A 26,113-nucleotide genomic window follows, 5' to 3' on the forward strand; every position below is an offset into this window, starting at 1 on the left:
AAAAAAAAAAAAAAAAAAAAAAAAAAAAGTTGAAAATTAATATTCTCTTGCTTGCTGCCATATCTGACCAGAGGTAGCTGGCATATTTGAAAGAGCATATTCCTTTTCAGGAAAGCAGATAGACAAGTGATCACATAAATCATGTTTCCTTGGAGAATTGGGAACCACAGGAAATAATGGGATTTACAGTTAACTTTCCAAATGATTCCTGTAGACAATATTCTAAGAGAAGGATAAAGTAGTAGATATTCGTACTCATAGTACCCTGGTATACTACAAAACCAGAAAAATCCCACAAAATTCTAGATTCCATCTGAGAAGGCAAGACTATATAGATGCCCAAAGTGTGGCCAACTGACAGAAATCTATCCTTCCTGAACCAAACCCAAACCCTCAAAAGACGGCAGGAAACACAACTGACTTCCTCTGTTCACCTTCCCTGCAGAGACTGCCAAGGCCACTCAGGGGAATCATAACAGGATGGGGATGTCTGAGCAAGGCCACAACATGGACTGGTGTGGACAGTAGGGGTGGGCTGGCCCACAAGATTGATGTCCAAGCCAGTGCAACAAGCAAGTGTGTACAAAATTTGATATACCTAATATTTACAAGCAGAAATATAGAAATAACTGTGATTTTGGTACCACATTTATCCTAGTACCTACTTCTGCCTGTTAATGACAAAGGCAAGCTAGGTTACCCTATGCTTCTAACATAGACACCATTAAATAGTTAGCTTAGTTACTCCAGATCATCAATTACAAATTGGAACAGAATAGGTCTAAAACCTCTGCTTCAGTTTATTATTTCCAACTATTTTAGTTCCATTCCTGATAGACAGATATTTTACTTTCCTTGAAGAGTCTGATCCTGAAATCATATTGTTGTAAGACAATCTTTTCACTTGCATTTATAGGCCACATGTCCCATAAAACTATGCACATTTAAAGATGCAATCCAACACAAACTGAAAATCTGATGGTGAATAAAACCAGTTCCAAATTCATCATTGTTTTACCTTTCTAGATATTAGGACGCTTCAAATATTTCTGCATTAACAGGATTGATTAGTAATAAATTTTGGAAAAAACATGACACGGTTTATTTTCTTTAAAGATCTTACTGAAAAGTTTTATGACAATGTACTAAGGAACTATACTATAAGCTGGCAACAACTGGTTTCAAAATAATTCCCTCCTACCATCACAAGTCTAGCCTCCACATACCTCTACTAGACTGTATTTGTGACTCTCATTTTTTATCCAAGAAATATTACTGTGACTCAAAAATCACATGCATATTATGGAACTTTACTATAGCTTTTGTATTTAAAGAAGTATCTATTCTTCATAAGACATGTCATATTCATTTGCATAATTCACTTATTTCTGATACCTTTAATGTTTACTGTAATATGAATGCGAAATCAAGCACCTGTATTTTTCTTCACAGCTCAGTTAAAATTTACTTAAGATCAAAACCATCAGTCTGATCCTTAGTTCAACAATCAATTTAATTGCATTAATATTTAACAGATTCAAAAATATTTAATAGAAACATTCTAGATCATAAAAACTTGAAATTAGCAGTGATTCATCTTTTCAGGTACCAATAGTAAAAGCTACACCATACTCTATGCACCTCTTTGACTTCTGCCATTATTAGATGAACACACTGTGTTAAATTGGTACAAGGAAGATCAGTAGATTAACAAACAGCAGCGATGGAGGCTGAAAGCCAAGAGCACAGTCAACATTCCTGCAGATATAGGAAACCTAACAACTTTCTATAGCATTTTTTGGTTATTAATTTTCTAGTATTTTTAATGACCAAGCAGATGGAGAAGCAGGAGGATGGAGAACACCTTCCTAAATAAAAGGATTTTCTCTCCAGCCAAAGATATATACAAGCTTTTGCACTGCTGATAAATCTGACAGAAAACTGAAACTACTGTTGGAGAAATACTTATTCCAAAACATACTCGATTGTCAGCAAAAGCTTTTAGCTATGATTAGTGTTATTTTAAAATTACATAGAATTGGTTTCCTGAACAGAGTACACACTGCTTGCTCTCTCTTCTGGACAAACTTGGTGCCAAATCCAGTGTAGACTCTTTTCATAGGAAAGCTTGTCAGAAATGTAAGTCAGATTGCTAGAAAAATATTTGCAGTTAAAATTCAACTTCAAAGACTCAGTTCAGTCTTCTGGTAAAAAATACAAAGGAAAACAAAAAAAAAAAAAGTATGAAAATGAGAAGTAAATCTCTATAAAGTTTTATACTAACTGCCAGTGTTAGTCAAAGACTAACATACAGCAGATCTTTATATTTTAAATGCAGTTTCAATTTGGTAATTAAAGAGTTCCAAAAATTACAGTACAAATCAGAAATAGAAGGCTAAGTTGAATTTTTTAAAAGTATCCTATTTCCTATGTGTGAGACTTTTCTCAGTGCTGAACTGTAGGAGACAAATATATTCATCACACTCAGAAATGTGGGTACTATGAGGATTGTATTGCAAATTAATACAAAATATAGCAGAAACACCCCCCCCACCCAGTAAGTTTACATTAGAGATTACTATTGCCAGGCATTTTCAGAAATATTTTTATTTACATTTGCAGAGATAATACAACCCAAAGTTACACCAGAAATTCATACAAAGCAGGATAAAATACTAGATGTTACATAAATACAAGAAAAGATCAAACAAACATTAAGACATTCTGAACAAAACCACAACAGAATCTCATTCAACACATCTAGTTATGTTAAATCAAAATTTGGTTTTAATCACTAAAACTGTAAATATCTCAAAATATAATCTGATACATGTCTGTTGGTTATCAACCATAAAATATATAAATGAATTTATAAAACTCTCTGAAGAGCCAAAGGTAACTAAGATTCATATCAGTAAGGAAAGGTGGGTATATATGATCTGCTTACTCAAGGGATCCAATTCCTTAGATTGCATGAGTCAATTAGAACAGAAGCATTATTTCACCTTTTTAAAAAGTATTGAAGAAATGCATTCAGCATATTATGCATTTTTTCATATTCCTTTTTATTAATGGGGGAAATACCAATGAGATTCCACATGATACAGAGTAACTTACATAGTACTGAGGTTCTGCTTAATTTATTTATATAAAACAGTAAAAAAAAAATCTCCAAATTTAAAGTAACATAGGCAGTTGGTACAAATTATACAGAACAATAATTAGATTGAAAGACAGTGCTAGTGACTTGTGCTTAGACTGGAGGTAAGAGAGTTACTCCTTGACAATTCCAAATTTGACAGAATTGAATTGAGGTTTATGCACAGGAAAGCATGATCTGGATTTGTAGTCCTATGAAGTTCCTGGATCACGTGGTGAAGAGTAAACAATTCAAACATCTTCCTATTGCTTCTGCAAAAGATTTTACACAAAATAATTGTCAGTTGAAAATTCAGAGGTTTCATCTGAACACAGGATTCTACAGAAAACTATTTTTTTTAATGAAGAAAAACGTGTATTATATTGGGAGTTTCTTCTGTGTTGCATATAATGTCCCTAAGCGTAAGGTTATCAATGTATGGTTAGAAAAATCTTGGCAAAAATAAAAAAAACCCTATCATTTCACTTGAGTAAGTGGTATTTACATGTAATATAATGAAAGCTCAAGGAAAGGCTATAATAGGGTTTCACTAATGTGAAATAAGATTCCAGAAACAATAAATAAAAAATTTAAAATAATTAGAATTCCTGAGAAAATTTTACTTTTAGTATATTTCCAATGTAAGTTATGATTTATATTAGTTTATTTTACAGGAAAACTTTTATTTTCTCCTAGAGTTCAATTTTGTTCTTAATAAAGCCAAATGAAAACCTCAGTTTTGTCAACAGCTTTAGGTCTAATGTAAAAGATGGCTCAGTTCAGATACCTGCTTGTACAAATGAAACAATCCCATTAAGTAATACACCAATGGAGCTCAGCAGCACATTACTAACAATATGATAAAGACCTTTGTTACAATAAACTAATAACCAGTAAGAAGTGAGAACATATTTTATAATGATTAACATTCCCCAAAGGACTTATATGGCTCAAGACTTTAAATTTTGTTTTTGAAGGAAATGAAAACTGATGAAACCTGAATGCAAGTCACAGATGAGGCTAAATTTTCAAAGAAGATTACTACCAAGGACCCATGTAAAACTGAAGGTCAGGGGGAAGAAGGGTTCTCTTCTAAGCATTCTTGTCATCTGCATACATAAGGTTTAATTCCTCTTTAGGCTAGGCTGAGTTTTTTAGTTTGTACTCTGTAAATTAAACTAGATTTATATGCAAAGAGTCTTGTCTTACACATCTGTGACACAGTTTAAATTTAACTGCTAACAGAGAAAGTCCAGCATTGTCTATGGTGGAGCAAATAGAGATGAGTTATTGAAAAAGGAGAAAGATAAAGGTTCCTAAGTTTACTGATCTAATAACTAACAGAACATGGTAATAAAGGATTACTTTATTCGGGAGAGTTTCTGCAGTATAACACAGAGCTTTTCCAGAATCTGAATATCTAGTTTAGAACTTCGAAGCAATACAGAGCAAGTACGGAAGAAGGATTCATTACTGCAGGCTTCCAGGAAAGGCTGCAAGGAACCTGTAAAAGAAAATAATTTTAAAACTGTGTCACAGAACACAGTGCAGGGAAAAGTAAAAGAGCTATTGACACTTTTAGAGGGCTTTAAATGCTTCATGTTGTGTAACTTTTAGAACAATGAAATAACCCAGTTTATGCTAAGCGTGTGATGCAAAACTCAGGTAAATCTAGGAACTTGAAGAAATGCATGTTCCTAAGAGTTCTGACATCACTGACCCTTGTATTAAAACAAGGTCTATACCCTTGAGAACAAAGGAAAACAGCAAACAGAACAATTTTCAACTCAAGTAAAAATTATCTTGAACATATTTATTCAACGCTCATTTATCATGGTTCTTTCCTTTTGATCATGTGAAGGGAACATTAAGCCGTGCAAAAAGACTCTCACAAGGAAATATTTTATGCTGCTGCAAATCACACGGACAAGGACAGTACATGTAGAAGCTAATGTGATACCTGAGAGTCTTTCATTATAAAAATAGAGTCACTGTACTCTGTTTCAAGACAGGCAAAATAGTAATTGAGAGGTAGAAGTAAGAGTTAGATAAGAACACTTAAATACCAACAAAACTTCCTTAAAATACTGGATGAGTTTTCAAGTCACATTGTGTAACATTTCCCTCTATCCTGTTCCCCAAAATCTACTGACTTCAGAATGTTAAATATGTTCCTTTGTTACCTCATTCTTGGTTCTGACATTACAGATTAATTGATAGCAAAAACTTAAAGAAAATAAGTAACTATTTTTTTGTGAAATGAATAGCCTTTCATATAGCATAGGGCATTTGCATTGGAAGAATACAGATGTGAGGTAAATATTTTAATGTTTACATCATGTTTAAAATGTTTAATTCTTAATTAAATTCTTAATAAGAAACTTTAATATGCAAATTATAGCATCAACCTTACAAAACATTACAAAAATTCTTTGCACATATGCTGAATACTGTAATTTATAAACAGGATGTCAAGATGCTTTTATGGATACAAAGAGGACTGGATGTGTCTTTTGGTCAAAATTTTCTCTTTCCTTGCCCAAGGACATACAACTTATTAAATGTAACAAGTAGCCTTGGAGTGAATTCAAGGTTTTAATTTATTTCAGGAGGCTTACTGATACAAAATCAGAAGAAATGCTACAGAAAACTGTCTGGAATAAGGCTTTAAAAAAAAAATCAACCTGGCAATTAAAGTCAGCCTGAGAGCCTAAACAACTAATTTCCTCTGAGCTGGGCATTTATACTGAATATTCAATAAGGACTCAGTAATTACTAGACCTTACTGTCAGGCAGATCTTTCAAAACCTGTATTTTTTGCATAACAATGGCATGTCATTAGGTTACACCAACAAACGACCCAGTGCCACCCCCACCCCGATACTGAGTACATCTTATCCTGCCTTATACTACACAGTGAAGTCAAAGAGATTTGTGAGCCTTTGCTGATTTACACCACCACATGAAGAGGCCACAAAACAGCAAATGCCTTTCATACAGATCAGAGAAGCTATGGCTACAGGTAATCCTTCCTCTCTTTTCAGTAGAGGTGCTTTTGGCAGAACTGACATAAAATGCTGGATTCAACAGGCAGAATCCACAAAATATGTAATCGAATGTGTGGATGGAAACTATAGGATAATAGACTTCGGTAGCAAGGAGCCAATCTTGCAACAATAAAAAGCAAGGCAACAACCGATGTACTATGAAGTCTGGAAAAGGTAGGCAGATGTTTTGTGGTTTGTGCAGCTGAAGTGTCCTCTGTTCTTTACCTAAAGCAACACAAACCAGTAGTTATTCCAAGAGACATACATTATCAAGGCAATAAATGCTTATAAATTATTTTTCTGTTCTACTTCCATGTTTCTTGCATTCTTTCCACCATGTTCAATCCACCTATGGTTTTATGTATACTGTCCTCTCACTTTTAGTATTATTTCCAGTTATAATTTGCTGTATCAAAATTGCAACAGTAATATAAAACCAGAATGAAAGTGGGAATGTAAGCAGCAATCAGTAGAAAAGATAAGAAAAAAATAAGTACATATACATTTTTATTCTCTGTCAGTAAAGATACTCTTTTTATTTCAGCTTATGATCTTCAATTAAGGATAGAATGCTATGACTGAAGCGATATATTAAGCACTGCTGAGAGCTTCTAAGACAAGAAAAACATCATGGATACTGGAATAATGAACTACAACTGCATTTCTATAAATCTGTAGATACCACAATACATTAAAAGAAAATTAATTGAAGATTGGGAGTTACAGAATTGCTAAAAGAAACAGAGAAAAGGGCACAGCCTCCTTAAGATGAAAAATAAGGTTCATGCTGAAGAAATACATTTTATATGTGTGCATAAATACATATTTATATAAAATAGATACATATAAAGAAACCATTTCCCAGACATGTTTGAATTTACCTGAAAGTGCCTATCAAATATCACAAAGGATCAGTAGAATGTTGATTTCACAAAAAAATAAAAAAACACGAGAAGAATATATTCTCTAAGGAAAAGTTAACTTTGGAGTGGGGGAATAATCTAACACACAACTCAATAGGTAACAGAATTGAACAAATTTGTTGGGAATCCAACAAGAGAAGTCACTACTGACTGCATTCTGCCCTTGCCACGTACAAACACAGTCCCCAGGATATAGTTACTCAGGGCATGCCACTTTTAATATTTCTTTTAATATTTCTCTACTTTCACTGCAGAAGGTATTATTTTTCAGAAATTGTGACAACAAAATCTCAGGGCTATCTGTCAATTACAGCAAGCAGAAAATCCTTAGATGGGCTCACAGCATGTGCTAAATTTAGTGGTGCATGACTGACATACAAGTTAAGATTCAGTGCTCTTTATTGATCCATTGCTCCCTAGGACAGAACTTTCAAGTTATTAAGTACATACAGCAGTGTCTTAAACCTGGAAAAATAATTAAACCAGAATTCACTTCTAGTATGATGGTATCATGCCCTCATGAGTCTAACTTGTTAAAATCCATGAGAAGAGTTGACAAAGCTACAAACAGAAAACTACAAATAAGCAAAGCCCAGTGAACAAAATCCAACCATCTTAAGACTACTTTGCATCAAAGTATTTCCATCGCTTAAGAGTGTTTGAAGTAAAAATTTCTGTACATTATAGCAACAAGAGATAGCCTTCTCTAAAGCAAGAAGGACTACAAATTATGCTATCATGACTTTCTAGAAATTCTATAGAACTACAATTTTATAGAAATTCTACAATTTTCTAGTTCCTACAAATGACTGCTTGTTCCCAGGAAACAGAAAAGATCCTATCAATCTGCACTGCACCACTGATGAAGTCTGCTTTAACAGCAAAAACTTGAAATCGAGTTTCTCTTACTTACAAAGACGTTTATCAGAAAGAAAAGTAAATAAATGTGTGAGAACACTGACATTCAAGAAGTAAACTGAGAAGAAAGGTTTTTCTTCTTTCTACTGCCTGTTAAAAAAACAAATGGCTTTAGAAAGCTCTCATTTGACATGACTTCTGATTCAGATGAAGTCTGATTCATGAGACATCTCAAGGTAACAAGACTGTTGGGATGAAGAGGGTACTCCTACAATGTATTCCTATAAATATCCTTGACTAGCCATTAAATGCTCTACATTCCTTTTCTGCCGGGGTAAACAAATACCATATTCAGCTGACCTGGACATTTCTTTGCTGTCTTGCTCACTGGTTCCTTAAAAATATTTCATTTAAGAAAAAAATATACACACACATGCTGTGAGAATGTTTTGACTGTGAATTTTACAAACCAACGTAAAACATATACACTACTTTTAAGACAGAAGGTTTTTTACTATAGAGAAGAGCCAAAGTGGAAATAATTTCCAAAAGTTTGCAAACTTCAATTACGTGAAAGCAAACTGATAAAGGCACGTGTTTAAATGGAATTTCTGTACATTGTGCATATATTCAATTCAGATAAGCCTTTGAAGAATATATTCTAAGTAATATGTACAAAAGTACTAAAAGTTACTAAGTAATATGTACAAAATTCTAAGAAAATGTATAAAACAAGCAGATAATTTAAATGCATGTCTAGCTGATGAACTAAAAGAACATAAGCTTCCAATTTTTAAATATTTTGGTGGTTTAGATCTGCATAAATTTTGTTTTTATTAACTATTTTATATAAACTAAACTGGAATCCATCCTTACAGGACTTTGGCACAATTTAAAATAATGTGCAAGTGCCTCCACTGGTATCCTTAAAAAACTGCAGCATGTTGTAGTTGCATTAGCTTAAGTTGATTGGTAGACTGCAATGAACAATGAGCAATTTATCACTGTTGACAGGATTCATCTGAAATTTACCCTCGAAGTAATCAGTCACAGCATAAACTCACCAGCTATAGTTATCTGGAAAATTCTGGTTTATACCTAAAGCTATGCCAACTCAGAAAATGAAGACTGTCAGGAATGCCAACTTTAAGTTCATGTTTTAACAAATTAACGATTGCAGTTTTGCCTCATTTCTAATTGCATGAGGATCTGCCGAGAGAATGAAGAACATGACTTCAATGCAAGTCAAGTGATGCAGCACTGTCTACTAGTGCAGAAAAATTAACTGACACAAAAGTTAACTATGAACCACAGCAGAAACACTTAAAAGGAAACAGAAATATCACTTACATGTTGCTAATAACCAATTGTCTATAAAGTCACCTGTAAAATTAAACCATTTGCTGAATTTAACTTTTTCTCCTGTAACCAAGTCAGGACTGTTAAGTGCCAGTGCTTAAACCACAGTGGAGGTAAGTGAGATTCCAGTCAGCATAAGGCACCTCAAGGGTGGGTGCCTACATGGGTGACCCTGAGTTAAGAGAGCCCAAGTGGCAATTTCAGCTGGTCACCCAATAAGTGTTGACCTTAGTATGATCTGAATTGCTCTTCAGTTTCCTAAAATGTGCAAGACATTCATGCAGACATGAGACAGGTCATATGGGAGACCATTGTCATTCTTAAATGGCAACTGGAGGTTATACACACACAAAAAATATAATAGAAGAGGTTAAAAATTTAGCAGGAATACTTATGTCACAAGAGATGCTTGAAATGAAAAGAAAAAAATCAGAAAAGAAAGCTATGCTTTGGAGGTCAGAAACTATCTTTATGATAAAAATGATAGTATGAAAAGTCAAGTTAAGTCAGATGTTGTTAAGGAAAAAAAAAGTTCTTCCAGCCACTTAAGTACAAATAGAACAAAAAAGAGGTAGTGAGGTCATCTGTGGTCAGCACAAGAAAGATGGGATAGAAGCTAAGGGTAATTTAGTCTTTTGGTTGCACACTTTGGCTAACATGCCATTTTTCAGAAGACAGCTCTATCTTGATAAAAGGGACAAAAGAAGGTCCCCCAAACTCATAATTCCAAAGGAGTCCGTTAGTCAGGGATGCCAGAACAGACTTCAACACTCTGTAAGAAACGTTGCCTCGATTTTATGACAAGAAGAGTTAAACAATTGTTAGTAACAAATCATGAAGCAGCACTTTGTAAAAAGAGAACAGCTAATGCAATATATATATGGGATTGGGACAAAAAAAAAAAAAGGCAATCTGAACACACGTGCCCTTCAGTAAGACTCTCAAGATATTTTTAGGAACTAAAGGAGACAAAAAATGAAATTAAGTGTAAAGCTTATCTAGAAGTATGTGTATAGGAACTATAGGTATGCTGTGCCAGAGTAGTCAATATACTTGTGCTTGGTAAATAAATGCTACAGCCATTACAACTCAGCTAGACTTCCAATAACATCTGATAAAGCAACACATGTGATATCATCTTGGAGAAGATGCATGTTAATAGGAGGACTGGAAGGTGTGTAGTATAAGGAACTGGCTAATAACAAAGCAAACCATTTTGCCTTGAAAAGTGAATTTCAGTTTTAAATACTGATTTGGGCAACTAGGTTCATTTAGTGTATTAATTAATGACTGTGGTATGAAATCTGACCATTAAGAAGGCAACAGGTATCAAATACATGAGAAGTAGGATTATCGCACATCCTAGAATAGCAGGAGCATAAAGACAATACACTAAACCCCAATATTTTTCCTGGAAAAATCACTGATTAGATTAAAACTTTTTGTGTGCTAATTGAACTCAGTATGTCTATGAGCAACCAACATGGTCTAACCATTAAACACTGATTCTAATGAAGCCTGAGAGAACATCATCATTTACAAATAACCTAGACAGCATTATAAATTGAAGCTATGCACTATCGTGAGTTACTTTGTTCAAGAGAAGGCCTAATGAACTACCAGAATCACTACTCTCCCTTACAAAGGACACCTGAAGAAGCTTTGTTCCAAGACAGTACACTTTTTCTGTCAGAGCTCGCCTGCCTTGTTTCCCCTGCTCCCATAACTCCACTCCTGTAATAATCAGATCAGAACTAAGCACAGTATTTCAAACACAATGACAAACCAAATAAGGGAGCCTTTACATTAAAAAATGCAACCTGGCATGACCTGTAATTCTGCATCAGATTGCAAGTAAGCAGGTAAATAAAGTCTGAACTGTGACAATGCATTGATGTTACTCAAATTGCATAAACTGTACTATCTACTTCAAAAAAATCCCTTTCTTTATGAAATTATTTCAATTATGACATTGCTCTAAATTCACCTTGAAATTACAGAAAAGTCAGCTAGTGAGTACAGTAGTTCTGCTAGTCTAATAATAAAGTGTATTAAAAAACATTTTTTCTAATTAAACTGTACTTTGTTTTAAATTAAACCATTTTACAAAAAGCTATAAAACTGTAAACTGTCTATAAAAATACAAGTTTAGTAAATAAGAGCAAACAAGATCCTACTTCAATAAACTTTACTGTTCTAAAGATTTAATAAATTAAATTGACTTGAAAAGGGATGTAAAGTACTGATACAAACAACTGCTTTTTACATCAACTACTTTTAAAAAGTTAGCATTTGCATCTACCTTCAAAATGGTATGCTGCTTACAAAGTACAGTATTACCAGAATGAACAGTGAAGCTTTATTTACAAAGTAGCTACTTGGCTCTATATAAGTTATATTTAATGCTCCCTTTTATTTCTTACTTTGAAGTGGATGACACAGGGGTCCAATATTCAGAATGCCTAGGCATTACACAACTGTTACTAGAACAAGAAGAAAGTAATGACAATAACATTTTTTTTTATTAGAGAGAAGGCTACTATTATCAGTAGAAATTAATTGACATTATTCCATTTACTGCATGTATTTTTAAAACCTGTAAACATGTATTTTATCAAAATCAAAGTATTCAGACTAAGCTTGCAATTAACAAAAATCTCTGCAAACTTTTAGTGTACTTGCTTGCTTTCAGCAAATATACAGGTTGGTCATAACATTCTCATAGGTTGCATTTAACAGTTAAAGATATCTGTGGTTAAAATATTAAACAAAAACATCTATTAATCTAACATAATACTTCACTGTTTTCAGAAGAATTAATAAAAAAATTACAAAGGTAAGACAGGATAATAGAGGAAGGATTTCCTTTTAAACTGTTTGTATTTCAATGTTTATCCCACATAAGCTGTAAATCATTCCTTTTGTTATAGCTTCAAACACAGTTCCTCAGGATAATTTCACATCTGCCTTTCACACAGGTGAGGGGGAATCCTACCTGAGTATGGTATTCATAGACTTGACATTTTTACCCTTTCAGTACTGCAGTAAGCTCATTTGAAAAGTTTCGTTCCTGCAAAGTTACCAGTGGAGATAATATGCTGAAAAATACTGTTAAATTTTAATCTGTTTAAGCATACAGGCATTTTTTTCTCCATACCTTCATTGCTTGTAGTCTTTAAAGTCTCAAATTGCTAAGACTCAAAAAAATAAAGGAGTGGGTTTGCATTTCCTTGGCAGATTCTGACCGGCTTTTTAGAAGTATCTGTAGAACAGTGTGTATTGTGGAATATTTAGCTTTAGTTATGGAAGTATTCCAACTCAAAGGAATAGAGGGAGCGCCCATATAGGCAGTCCACATGAAAAGATTTCCAAGTTTACATATAAATAATCACAACTTCTTACTATGGAGACAATCTTTTTATCTCCACTGGCTTGATTAATTTACCTATGAGATGAGTAAATCTGGACACAGACTTGGTTATCCATGACCATAATGTTTTCTTACAAAAAAAAAAAAATAATTTGAAGGTTCAGTGAATGTGTAAATACAGCTCAGTTTTGCAGTTAGTAAAAATCTTAAGTGATGTTAATATGGTTAAGAAATAATTCTTAAGCCTTAAAAGAATATGCCTAAACTTATGGTAAGCATGAGAGTCATTCAGAGATTTTTTTTTTTAATATGTGTTCATCTCAATTTGTGAATAAGCACATACTAATGCAAAATATTCTTTCTGTAAAATAAAAGTAAGCTTGAAAACAAAGTAAACGTAAGCTTTATTTAAAGCAAAGGCCAGTGCTTTGCAATGTCTAATGAGCAAGTAAGTTTTGAATGAACATAAGGTTGGGAAAAGGGAACCTACTAATCTACATGACAGAAGTCAGCTATCACTGCAGGAGGAATTTAAGATGTATGCTGTCTTTGTGTAAAAGTGCAAAGGGTGAAACTGAGGCAGGCAGATCTCAAATCAAGCATGAATCAGACTACAGTTGAACAACGGTATTTCTGATAGGTGACTATAAACTCACTACATCCTTTGGAACCCTTTTAACTGATTCATAGGTAAAAAAACCTACAGTAAGCTGCGTGAGAAGCGAGAAGACAGGAACAACAGTATTCAACAAGATTGTATATGACAAGTATTCAACTACAAGGTGATTTAATACTAATGATGTGATGTTCTTCAACACCCACAGAACAAATTTTCTTGCTGAGGTCATGCTACTTATTACTAGATTGTTTCCAGATAATGTTTCATGTCTAGCATCCAGGAGTTTTCTTGAAGTGTGTTGCAACTAGTGTCCTAGAAACAGTATCTGCTGAGAAAAGAAATCTGTAGTCTTAGGAGAAAACTTTGGGGTAGGAAGATGCCCTGGAAGTCACTGGTGTCATACTAGAACAATCTAGATTATTAAAAGTAACTATTACTTTAATTATTAAATATTAATTTTAATAGTAATTTAAATGGGAAATGGTAAGAGCTTTGTTAAGCAATAAATACATTATAAGTAATTTGATTAAATTGAAACATAATTATTTAGCAGTTAATACATTTTGACCCAAAATTCCAAAGGCAGTCAGAGCACTGCATTTGAGGAAATCCATCACTAGGCACATGCATAGTATATCAAGAAATTTAATCGACTTGCTGTGACAGTACTATCAGAGTTCTCACTTCGATCTTCAGACAGGTTCACAGCTTAGAGATGGGACTAAAAACCAAACATCATGGCTTGGTTGCCTGCTTTCCTTTACTAAGGTAAGGAAACCTTCAAAAGCCTTTCTTCCCTGTCAAATAAGCAGGAATATATCTCTTCCCCTTTTACTCAACAGGAAGCAAGAAAGATGTCTTTAAGGGCCACTCATTACTTTCAAAGGCCGAAGAAGGATCAAGTTGAATTTTATGGCACTCATCTGAAGCCGCAGATTTGAGCAAAATACAATCACCATTAAAAAAAGACTGCTGGACTTGCTCCCTTCATTCTGCATTTATCAGTCAATCTTTGCAGCAAAGGAAAGATGGGCATCCTCCAGAAAACACACATGGATTGAAATCCTGGTAATGGGTATGGAGAGTCAAAGAAGAGACTGAAAAGGATAAACCTGAACTGGCACTCATCCCTATTTGACCATGAAACAAAACCAGCACTGATGAAATAGCTACAGTGAAAATATAGCTAAACCACTGCTTCAGTGCTGTGTTCACATGTATCAGCTACTAGAAAGTACATTTAAAATAGGAGACTGAACATGTTGAAATATACCAATTGATGCACCATTACAGACATTTTTAGACAAAAATATTAGAACGTAGTAAGAGAAAAGGGATAAATATCTCTGCTGGGTTGATTTTCTACTGTCAGGTTCATAACAAGCTGTTAAATATCACAACTGAGGAATTTAAAAGTACACTGTTACTTCCACTGAAGGTCGCAGACTAAATCAACTAGATTTCAGCTTAGGCCACTGAGCTCATCCAAAGGAAAAGAATCACTCCAGCATGCAAACGCCATGAAATAAAACATAAATTATTTAAAATTATATTATTTATCCTAACAATTACCTATAATTTATTTTCAGCTACTTTTCTACGTTCTAACCCAATTTTCTAGCGTAGGTTAAATGAAGCAAGTATTTGCTAACAGAAAATAAATGGTTAGGTAAGGACTCAGTTGCAAAGTTTCTTTCCTCAAATAACAGTAAAAGTAGTAAACAGAATCCACAGAGATACTGGAAGATGGGGGGAAAAAATACTATTACAGTATGAAAGTATGCTGAAACTGAAGTTCTCTTGACACAAAGTTCTCTGAAATTACTGCATAACATCTTTGACAGCTTCTCTCACTCTTACACCCTGAGGAGCTGGCCAAAACTAACCTCAACATTTTTCACCCCCGACATTTAAAAGTCAGCCTTTGTTCCAACTATGAATGTTTTTGTACATTAAAAGAACAGCAATCAGTATAACATTCTACCCTCTTCCTTAGGCTTTAACATTTTTGTAAAAGAGGTGAGGCAAACAGGATTGGCATGGAGATATATATATATATAGATAGATAGATAGATAGATAGATAGATAGATAGATATATTTTGTATCTGTGATATAGTGTTAGAGTTCCAAAAATGTTAATGATTGGGAGAAAATGGCGAGATTATTTTTGTCTGGCACCATACTTCAGAATTGTACAATGGCATGAAAACTCACTGATGTCTGGGAAATGCCAGTGCAGCTGGCATACTATCCAAATTCTGATACCTAAAACATAATGTAGTCTGGTGACATGCATGTGATTTGAGATCCCAATTTGATAAAAACACATAACCTGAATCCTTCAAGAAATAATGTGACTATACTGTTACGATAAAGCTCTGGAGCCTTGTATGCTATGATGATGCAACTAAGCTTCAAGAAACATACACAAATAAGCTTCCCAAGGGTACCAAAGGTCTTAAGCATACCTTCACAAAATTCCTGTGGTGTTAAAATGACCATGTTTCTATGGCCTAGCTGGATGGGTACACTGGTGTTATCCACTCTTGTACAGAATACATCTAAACTCAGACTAATTTTTCATGAAGCTGTAGACCTCAAGCGTATATTTACGTATAGTTTTAAATAAACTTGCAGCAGGTTTATGAAATCTACTAGATTGGCATAATTCCTGTGGAATATGAAAAAATCTCACCAACCTTGGAATAAAAAAGATTAAAGAGTAAACCCTGATCCTAGTAATGACCAAAAATTTTCCAACCTTGAATCTGAGGTAATACAAGAGATGAAACAAAAAGAGCACCTTGAAAGCTGATAGCCCATCTTGTGGCTCCAATGACAAAATGATGACAAATGGTTTTACCATTATGTATACAAATGGATAGACCTCTTGACACAAAGTGGGTCAAAATGAGCTGATACTCCCCTTTTGTCTTTGGAGTAGGAATGAAACACCTCATTCCTGATTACCAAGGTTACATTTTCCACTCTTCCGTAATCTAAGTGAACATTCAGATGTTGCTTCAACAGTACCCTGTCATGAATGCATGGATGGGAAAAGTAATGCAAGAGTACAAATTCACTGAAACTATCTGTGATATTCAATTCCCACTTTTTTGCTCTCGTTAGACCTGAGGATTCCAAGTGAGGTTTCCTGGAAGAAAGTCTGTCACTAGAAGTTGCGTAGGGGTCATCTGGTGTAGCAACCTATGTTGCTTCCTTTGTACTTCACACAACTGAGCTGTGCAGTGCAAAAAACTGACATCTGTTTCTTCCTTCACACTGGAATGCATAAGCTTAATGAAAACACAGAGGAGCTCCAAATTCTCAATGAGCAAAGTGTTTCATTAGCCTTTGAACTGAACCAGTACTGATCTTTAAATGAAGTAATTTTTATAGCTTGAACTCCAACCCTGATATTTATCTTCATCAGCCACAGTCTTAAGGGCATGGATGTGCCCAAACAACCAAAAAACATGTGTGGGCACACTGCATACAAAGTGGCATGATACACAAAGGTTTTGGCTATCAGCTGCCTCTCACCACATAGATTTTACTTCTTCCCACTGCTCTGTGGGAGTCTTTTTATAAACAGACAACCTGTTTTATTAAAGTTAGCCTTGCCTTACAGAAGTAAATGGTGAGTGTCAACACACATTTAGAGAATGACAGACAAGTAGATCTTGTCAACCAACTCCTGGTTTACTGTCCTTTTCCTTTTTTTCTCTTTTTTTTTTTTTTTTTTTAAACTATACTTATTTTAAGTGATCCTTGTTGCTTTAGTCCTTCCCGGAGAGTAGCCATGAGATGTATGACTAGTGCAAAGCAAGCCATAGAAAGAATCATAGCATCTTTAAAGTGCCAAAAAAAGGATTCTGCAGTTCTATTACCAAAAAATTCCTTGTTAAAGGAATTTAACTCCCAGCCTACCAGGCAAAAAAGAGTACAGAACATTTAACACACTATTTGGCTTTCTGGCCACAGTTTCCATGAGGAACTGAAGAATCATTCATGCACTTTTGGGGGTTTTGAAATCCCTGAAGCCATCCTCTGGACAACCTTGTAATCTAGCAAGCTTTGTCAGACAACTAAATCACTCTAGAATTCCTCCACCTCTGTCTGATGATCCTTCTTTTCCTTGTGAAAAAAAGTTCTAACATAAGAAGGCAACAATCAGAAGGCAACAAACAGTAGAAGATATTGCATATGAATGCATATCCTGAGCTGGCCAGGACTGATGAACATATAATAATGAAGTCACAGGTAGACAGAGAAAGAAATTACTGAGGAATGCTACCCTTCAGTCTTCTACCATTTCCCATTGAAATGGTGGTGTCAGGACTCTCTCAGATCCTTGATGTTAAACTCCGAACAGAAATTGAGAAGGAGTGCATGAAACACTGTGTGCCAGTAAGATACACAGCAGTAAGACTATTAATTTTAATTTGCCATTAACTTCTTGTACATAGATAGAAAACAGATAATACAAATCCCTCAACTGTTGTATTTGACATCATGTTTTCAGTAACTGAATGCCTTATCAGCACTGACAATGTTGTATGAACTTGCAAAAGAAACTTGGATCCTGGACCTGTTGTACCAGATATACTATGAAGCCAAAAGCAATGACACTGAACTAAAATCTGAAAATGTGGATACCAAAACCAAGTCAGACAATGGGCTTAAGCAGTACTGCAGACTCTTGTAATTTCTATCAACAGAAATATCTATCTTAGACTAGGAGGTAGGTACTTCCTTTATATGCAGCTTAAGTAATTTTCCTTAATAAATGAGGGAATTCTAGGTTTCATTTCTGGAACATGAGGAGATCATTTTTTACAGGGAAGAGAACCTACATAAGAACCTCAGACAGGCCTGAACTGTACAGAGCCATTACCATTCATTGCTTACTATAACAAAAGGCACATGCAGTTACAAGGAGTAGTAGTGCAACATAGTAGTTATTTCACATCTGATTCGCATCTTTCAGCCTAGACAACTAAAATTTCAACCTGTAAAAATACTTTGCAAAAAAATTAAAACTTAAGAAATGAAAGTTATAGAAAATAATATCCAGGAAAAAATAGAGCACTGGCTTTTTTTTTTCAAATTTAATTTCTAATCACTTCAGCTCTAAAGGTATACTCCTATAGAGCCAGAAAATGACTGCAGCAAGTTGAAAGAAAGCCTAGGATTGTGTATCTTACAGAAAAAAATAAAAGTCTAGATTTTCCTCCTGTTGGTCAGATGCTGTCTTTTTGAGCAATATGATTCTGTATTTTACTATAAGGCTAACTACCTATGACTTCATATTTAAGTATGTACATCAATACATCTTTAAAAATTGAGCATAAATTTCTGGTTTAATCTAACATAGAAAGCCCTCAATATTCACTGCCACTTTCTAGTTTGTCATTTAATGACTTTTTAATAGGAAACTTACAAAGGAATGAAAATATGATTTTCCATCAACAATACTATTTCTCATTGTTAACAAATACTTGTTAAACACTGTGTATTGGGAAAGAGAAGAACATGCCTATAATTGTGTATTGACACTTTATTCTACTAAGAGAAAGGCTCTGCATAAAGCTTTATATTCAGTTGCTAAGAAATAAATTCTCAATCAAATGTCAATTCAATTAAACAATATTCCCTGATTTCATACATATACATCATCTCTGAGAAGCAACAAGGCACAATGTGAATCTCCCACAATGTATCTTCATTATTTTTCAAACTGCAGGCATCTAGTGCATCAGAACGACTACCACTAGGTAATAGAAGATGCACTGTTACTGGCATTATCCAAAGTAATACCAGACACCATCCATACTACTCAGGTTACTTTTGTGTGTACAACTCTTTCTTTCCCAATCACTTTACCAACCATAGTTATGACTATTAAGAAGAATACTTTAGTGTAAGACTACACTAACTACATGGTCAGAAAAAGAGCCTGCAAAGAAGAATAAAACTTTATTTAAATATTTCTGTCACTTATGTTGCTACAAAATGGCTTTTAACTCAATGCTGTTTCATGCCAAGTCAAACATACTTTCTATTTTTACCACTACAATTCATGGTAACAAAATACTTCCAAAATAACAATACACATTTCCAAAATAGCAACAGCCCCTTCCCTTCCCTTCCCCTTTTCTGTTCTAAAAGGCAGTGAGTGATTTTTGTCTTTTAAAAAAAACAGTGACAAGATTTCTTTAACATGCCTCACTACCTTCATGTCCATCCAGTTGGTTATCAACTGATTCTTAACGTGTATCACTTGGAAAAGTTCTGTGACAAATATTAACCCTTCTATAGGGCCACAGCACAGTAAAATTCAGCAAAACATAACCATCTCTTCTAAAAATGCCATTTCCAATTACTAGAAACTGAAAAATTATTGGGGATGAGTTGTTCATTCAAACTAGAAAAAGAATTTAAATAAAGCCTATTTTTTATCTCCACCTGCTGTCAGGTTTTCATGATACAGCTTCCCTGGCACAGCCTGACTTCAAAGGAAAACATTAGCAAGGTACAACAGTAGAATAAACTGAAAAGTGAAACCAAAAACAACAACAAAAAAATTCACATAAATAAAATAAGAAAGCAGCCAGGACAAACATAAAGCATAGGTGCTGAGAGGGAGAAGAAAAGACAAGACAACTCAGAAAGAGACAGACAATTCAGAAATGCATGTTATGTCTCTAATGAATTTACATGATATGAATGAATGCTAAGGCTAGATTAGATTACTTACACAGAAGAATCATGCTATTTTTACATTGCATTTATTCTTACCTCACCTGTTTTCATCATGATTTTTTATATATTTTTTTTTTTACATTACCCAAATTTACCAGATTCCATGGTCATCTGAAGTAATCCATCAAGAGCAATGGAAAGCAGACCTCTACTGGATACTTTTAAGTGACTTAATATGACAGGCATGCATTGGTATTCCAAAAATAAGGCTTTCCCTTCATCTGTTTTCAAGTCTACGCATAGGGAATCAAACGCCTGAGCCAGGTAATCCACTGAAAGATATCAGAATACAGGCAATAAAACTTCTATAACCATAGTTCCATTAAGCAATATGTGAACAACTAGCCTGTAAGTTACTGTTGCAGATACGTATTTAAAAATTAAATGGCTGAAAATATTACATTTCATTTTTATGTAAAGACATCCTCTGCCTGTTTTTATTCCTTAACAGTTTGTTGTGAGTGGAGAATACAACTAACTACAACTCAAATGTTGAAGAAAAATATACTTACAAATATAAAGACCTTCTAATATTTTGCTTAAGAGGAAAGAAATTACAAGCTTGCATAGTTTGAGAAAATGTTGGTTTCAACATTTGGGAAACCTCTATTAAAAGACTCAAGGGCTGATTTCTCTGAATAAAAGCAAATATTTTCATGAGAGCAACTACTCCCATTCTTTTCTATAAAAAGCTGAAGTTTAAGTGCATACATTTTATATACTAATCCATTGTGCAGTGCACTAAATTATACGAAGAAGGTAGATCAAGTGAACCAATCTAATTTTCTTAATTTCTTGATGCCAAATCTTTCTGAGTATCTTGGAATAACGTTGATCATCTGGAGGGCAAAAGTTAAGTACAAGGAAACAATTTATCCCGTAGCAAAAGTTTAACTATGGTGCCATCTGCTGGATACTGACATTTTGAAGGAAAGGGGATATATGTTCAAACCAAATGTGCTACTTTATCACTAGATCATTAGTGCCATGTGGTCAGAGCAATCAAAATTTATACACAGTGATATTCGACATATGTTTAACAACAGATCATATTTTACATGTTACAGAAGCCAGCAGTAAAAAGCAAACATGAGAAGCTAAGCTGATTCATTCTAATCAAGAGCGTTCATCTGCTTAGGCTAAGTCTCCGCAGTAACTATTTTATGAAGCGCTCTTCGTATAATTTTTATCAAACATTTCTAAACATATGAGTCTCAATTTAAGAGTAATTATCATGCTTCACCAAAATATTTTCACTGAAATAGTTCTCTTCAACAGCTGAAATGCTGTGTTTGTTCATTAATGATGCCAGGGTGGTCTTTCACCATGTTTTAAATCCTGCGTTTACTGTAAATACTCACAATATAAATACTACACAGGTCAGTTAAGCATAAAGACATACTAATCTGCTTAACCATCTAATTCAGAAGGATGACTTCCATGAACAAGAACACTGTTTGTTATCTATGGATTTAAAATCTTTGTCATCCCTGTTTAGTTCAGGGTGCCAGAGATTGCAGCAATTTTGTGATGTGGATCTCTGCTGTCTAAGAAATGGACCCAGAATTCATAACCTATTTCACGCAAGAGACTTGAAAAAAATCAGTTGCCAAAGTAGGCATCTGATTTTGTCATTCTGGCATGTTTTCTAAGGATTACCTTGAAAATTAACATCTCTCTAACCTGTCTCTATCTCTCTGGGTTACTAGCAGAGGGCATGTGTTACTAGTAAAGACATTTTAAAACACAAACCACGCTGAAAACAAAAGATTGCAAAAACAGAATCATGGAATAATTTAGGTTGGAATCTAGTCCAACCCTCCTACCCAAAGTAGGACAATCTCTGAAGTTAGGTTAGATGCTCAGTTGTACAATTATTTGCTATCAAAATGATCTGTGCTTTTAAGATGTCTTTGAAAAGGGAAAAATAAGTGGTTAGCATCACAAAGAGTTGGAAAAGGGTTATAGAGACATTAATTCTTATGCTATCCTTGCAAAACTTATTCTTGCAGAAAATCCCAGTTATGCAGCACCACAGTATTCCTGAGTTGCTGCAGGTAGGCAGTAATCAACTCTTATGATACATAATTAGTGTTTTCTGCCTGATTTCCATAAAAAGGATCTGCAACACCTCTTGTTCCCTGTCTCCCTTGAAGAGAGAAGGCAGCAGTTAACAAACCAGTTGAAGTTTCAAAGAAGTCCCATATAAATTAGAAATAGCTAAGAATTTGTTTAAATGACCAAAGTTAATCTGTAAGTTAATTTTAAAATATCTCTATATATCAGATTGATTGAAGGTTTTTCTTTTCTGAGTTCTAACAGAAAAGTGTACACCAGTCTCTATGTCAAAAGAATAAGGAAGGAAAGCATTAAAAATCTGCGTTTGTGCATCTTCTCAGTGTGCTCAGCACTCAGAGCTCAGAATAAACAGTTCACTTTTGTCATCACTTCAAAGAAAATGTTTTAGTCTTTTCAGATCATATCTGTTTTCAAAGAAGGCCACACTGAGATTTGCCACAGCATCTTGAAAACTGCACAAGTGGAGTAACTTGTCATGATCTGAAGCAGAAATCACTATTTTCAGAGCTGTGTTATTTCCTGATAAGACCTTGTTTGGTTTTGCCTTGTTAACAAAGTACGTTAGTATACTACATCAACATAGGAATTTTGGAAGTCTTTGGATAAAAAGGCTACTTTTCATGCTAGACAGGTAGCTTTGAAGTCTAAAACATTTGTAGTTAAACAGAACATGGTACCTTTGTAAATGAGCCTATTTAACAGGGAAATCTGAATGGACAATCATATCAAGAACTGACAGTTTCAGAGAGTACCATTTTTCAATGTTGATTATGTTTTATGCATAGCCATTTGCAGTGCCAGACTTGGTACGAGCAGAGGGGAGCATCAGACAGGTAAGGGCTAGAGACTTAGACCAAGGAAAAGCTATTTCAGGACTTATATTGTATCAGAATTCAATCTAACAATTATAATCCACTACACAAGTGGCTTTCTCTAGGTGACTACAGATACATTAGAAATTCCTATGAACATTAGATTTATCTATAAAGACAAATGCAGCAAACTTGTAACTGTGTCAGAAAAGAAACACTTGACACTGCAGCTGATCAGCCTTTCAGTGGACAGGTAAACAACCTACTAGCTTAAACAGGACAGTGAAATTCTAGAACCGTGAAAAATCTGCTACTTATTTCAGTTTGTAAAAGAGCAATTAGCTATGCCATTCTATGCAGTTAAGATCTTGGCAATCCAATCACTGCTGCAATGACAGTTTGACAGAATTACCAAGATCTTTTCCTCTTCTTCAGAAATGTTGATTTGTCTGACAAGTGGTTAGAATGAACACAAATTCCAACATGAAATGAATAATAGCAAGATTCATATTTGTTTCCAGTATATTTTGCTTCACAAGATAATAAAACTCAACTAAACACACTTTTCACTAATAAAGCATAATAGACTCTATAATATCACTGAAATGTGCTTTGTCCCAGCACATGACTGCAATTTAAAAAAAAAAATATTAAAAAGTCAGAACTTGCCTTGTGTCACTGTTTTAAGCACAATTAAAGTTGACAGAAACCTCAAAGGCATATGGGAACTCTTAAAGAAAACTGCCGATTTCGATTTATTCTCTGTAGACTGTTCAGAAGAACATTGTTGATTTCTCTTATTTACTATGCCTTTGAAAATATCTTCGCCAAGTCTCCTCATTGTTGATGTCATTGTTGCATGCTGCTTCAAACAATGCACACAGTTAGTGTAAATATTAAAACACATTGAAATCCTGTGATACTATATAGAGATACATGTTTCCCTAGTGATTAAATATTAAATAGCAAATGGTTTGACCATATATTGGAATGCATTCTATACAGGAGATACTACTTGGTGTTCCAAAAGCAGTTGAACAACATTATCATGGTGTCTTATCAGCACACACTTCTCAAAGAGACTAGTTAGTGAGGGTCCCTGATATGCAGACATTATTTAAGTTGCTTCTGATTCCAGAACAAGCTCAGCTTCAGTCAACTCCATTTTGTAAGGTTGCCTGAAGTTATGTCCTGTAAAAGCATTTACAGAATCAAGGTCTAAACATGAGTCTTAAAAACACTGTACAGGTAAGAACTATTAGACTTTTCATCATAAACTATACAGAAACATTACTTCAGAATCATATTTCACAATATAGTTTCTTGTTAACACTGAAACCAACAGCATATTATTCTATTGAATTTAAACTCAAAATATTTACAGTTTCCTACCTTTTGCTTTAACAAAAGCACTGCTGACAGCACTACTCACTATACTGTGTATTTATAGTACAGCTACTGTCTATGATACTGCTAAATATTTTCTTATAGCAGTCTAGTCAAAGCAGTAAGGAATGTCTTGTAGTTAGACACTGAGCAGAGAACAGAAAACCCAAAATTTCGCACTGCTTTGCCACACATTTCCATCAATTTCAACAAATCTCATGCATAAAGTTAACTTAAAATTATTGCCTTTTCTAGTGCAAAAATTTTGTAAATATATATGTAAAAATAGAATTTCTCAGATGCTTACATACCACAACAGAGATCACATACTTACGAAAACTGTGTTTAGATACACAATGCAAAATTTAAGCTTGACTTGAAAAAGAATTAATTTTTTTCATTTGCCACCCATGGTAAACACTATAAATTCATGCTCTGCAAAGACAGCAGAGTTTCTTTTACATATGCTACCTGAAAACATCCACTTTTCACATGTATTTAAAACAAAAAAGCCAATAATATCTTCTGTGAATTTAGTTTAAAAAAACTTTTACTGCAAGTGGGCTTGTTTTACCTGAATACCAGTGTCTAGTTGTCTTATAGACCAGTAAATAAATTTAATCACAGGCATGTGTAGTTTAGGATTCACAAATGGCATCCACTGGAGCTGCTCAGTAGCTATAGGCAAAAGCTGTAAAAATATACAAAAGTAAAATTACATGCAGTGTATCAAACTAATGTATAAGCTAACCATACATGAAAAATGAACAAACATAACTCCCAACTTCCTCTTGGAGTTTAAGAGATTAAATATGCAAATACTCACTGGGCAGATCCAGTACAGGTAACAGAATTATACACATACACAGATTTTAAATTTTACAGAGGTTTACATGTAAAAGCGGAGATACAACATGTGAGCTCAATCTCAGTAAATCCAATCCCAATGCTACAGATCTTTAATATAATGAAGAAAAAAAAGTAAAAGAAGATTTTCTGAACACCTCACTGATTTTCAAACCTTGGTATCCCCAGAAAGAAAACAATAAAAGTGTTACAAGTATAATACAGTATCACCTTTCATCAGTAATAAATTGAAACTTTAATATAGGCATCAAAATATTTTCAATTAGACATGTTCATCTCCTTAGCAAAAAGGAATTATGTACAGAATTACACATAAAACACAAGACGAATTATCATCTAAGAGTGTCTTGAAATACAATGCTGAAACTCTCAAGTTGAGACTGAACACCAAACTTCCTTAAAAATGAACTGTATGCTTTACAAATGATGAATTATCTATCATATCTCACGACCAGAATTAATTTGGACTTATTAACAGTGATTAATTACTGTATCCAAAACATGTAGAAAACAGACCAACTTGTTATATTATCAGAATTAATTAAAAAACCCCATAAATCTGAAAACATATTAACATAAACAATCCAAATCCATTTACCTTCATACACCTTTCCTGGATGAAGGCTTTTTTGGAGGTCTCCGTAATCAAAAATTTATGACTGTCCTCTCTTTCTTCTTTTATTTTTATTTTGCTAAGGTGCTGATCTGAGATCCAATCCATAAGAAAAGTTAAGAGCTCATAAACTTGTGAATTCAATGGTAGCTGTAATACATCCACATCATCAGATATTTCAGCTTTCAAGTTAATTATTTTTCTAAGCCAAAACACTAGCAGACTGAAATATATGACAGTACTTTAATTCTGAAATACTATGCATAATTTAAATG

At 34.1% G+C, this 26,113-nt stretch overlaps 1 protein-coding gene across 3 annotated transcripts in view; it reads right to left on the reverse strand.

Moving 5' to 3' along the window:
* Window positions 1–3,046: 3,046 nt before the first annotated feature.
* CCDC138 (coiled-coil domain containing 138) overlaps window positions 3,047–26,113 on the reverse strand; it is a 37,247-nt gene continuing 14,180 nt past the window's right edge. The window contains exons 9-14 of one of the 3 annotated variants that reach the window (XM_026856240.1): window positions 25,824–25,988; window positions 24,933–25,049; window positions 23,642–23,834; window positions 20,177–20,353; window positions 4,505–4,643; window positions 3,047–3,411 (exon numbers count right to left, since the gene is read on the reverse strand). In XM_026856240.1, coding sequence (XP_026712041.1) covers window positions 3,240–3,411; window positions 4,505–4,643; window positions 20,177–20,353; window positions 23,642–23,834; window positions 24,933–25,049; window positions 25,824–25,988 — 963 coding nt within the window. In that variant the 3' untranslated portion in view covers window positions 3,047–3,239. Of the gene's footprint in view, window positions 3,412–4,504; window positions 4,644–20,176; window positions 20,354–23,641; window positions 23,838–24,932; window positions 25,050–25,823; window positions 25,989–26,113 lie in introns of all 3 variants that reach the window. The other 2 variants (XM_026856234.1, XM_026856248.1) reach the window with 2 other exon arrangements.

The sequence above is a fragment of the Athene cunicularia genome (genome assembly GCF_003259725.1).
Source record: "Athene cunicularia isolate RWA chromosome 1 unlocalized genomic scaffold, athCun1 chr1_part1, whole genome shotgun sequence".
Lineage (NCBI taxonomy): Eukaryota > Metazoa > Chordata > Aves > Strigiformes > Strigidae > Athene > Athene cunicularia.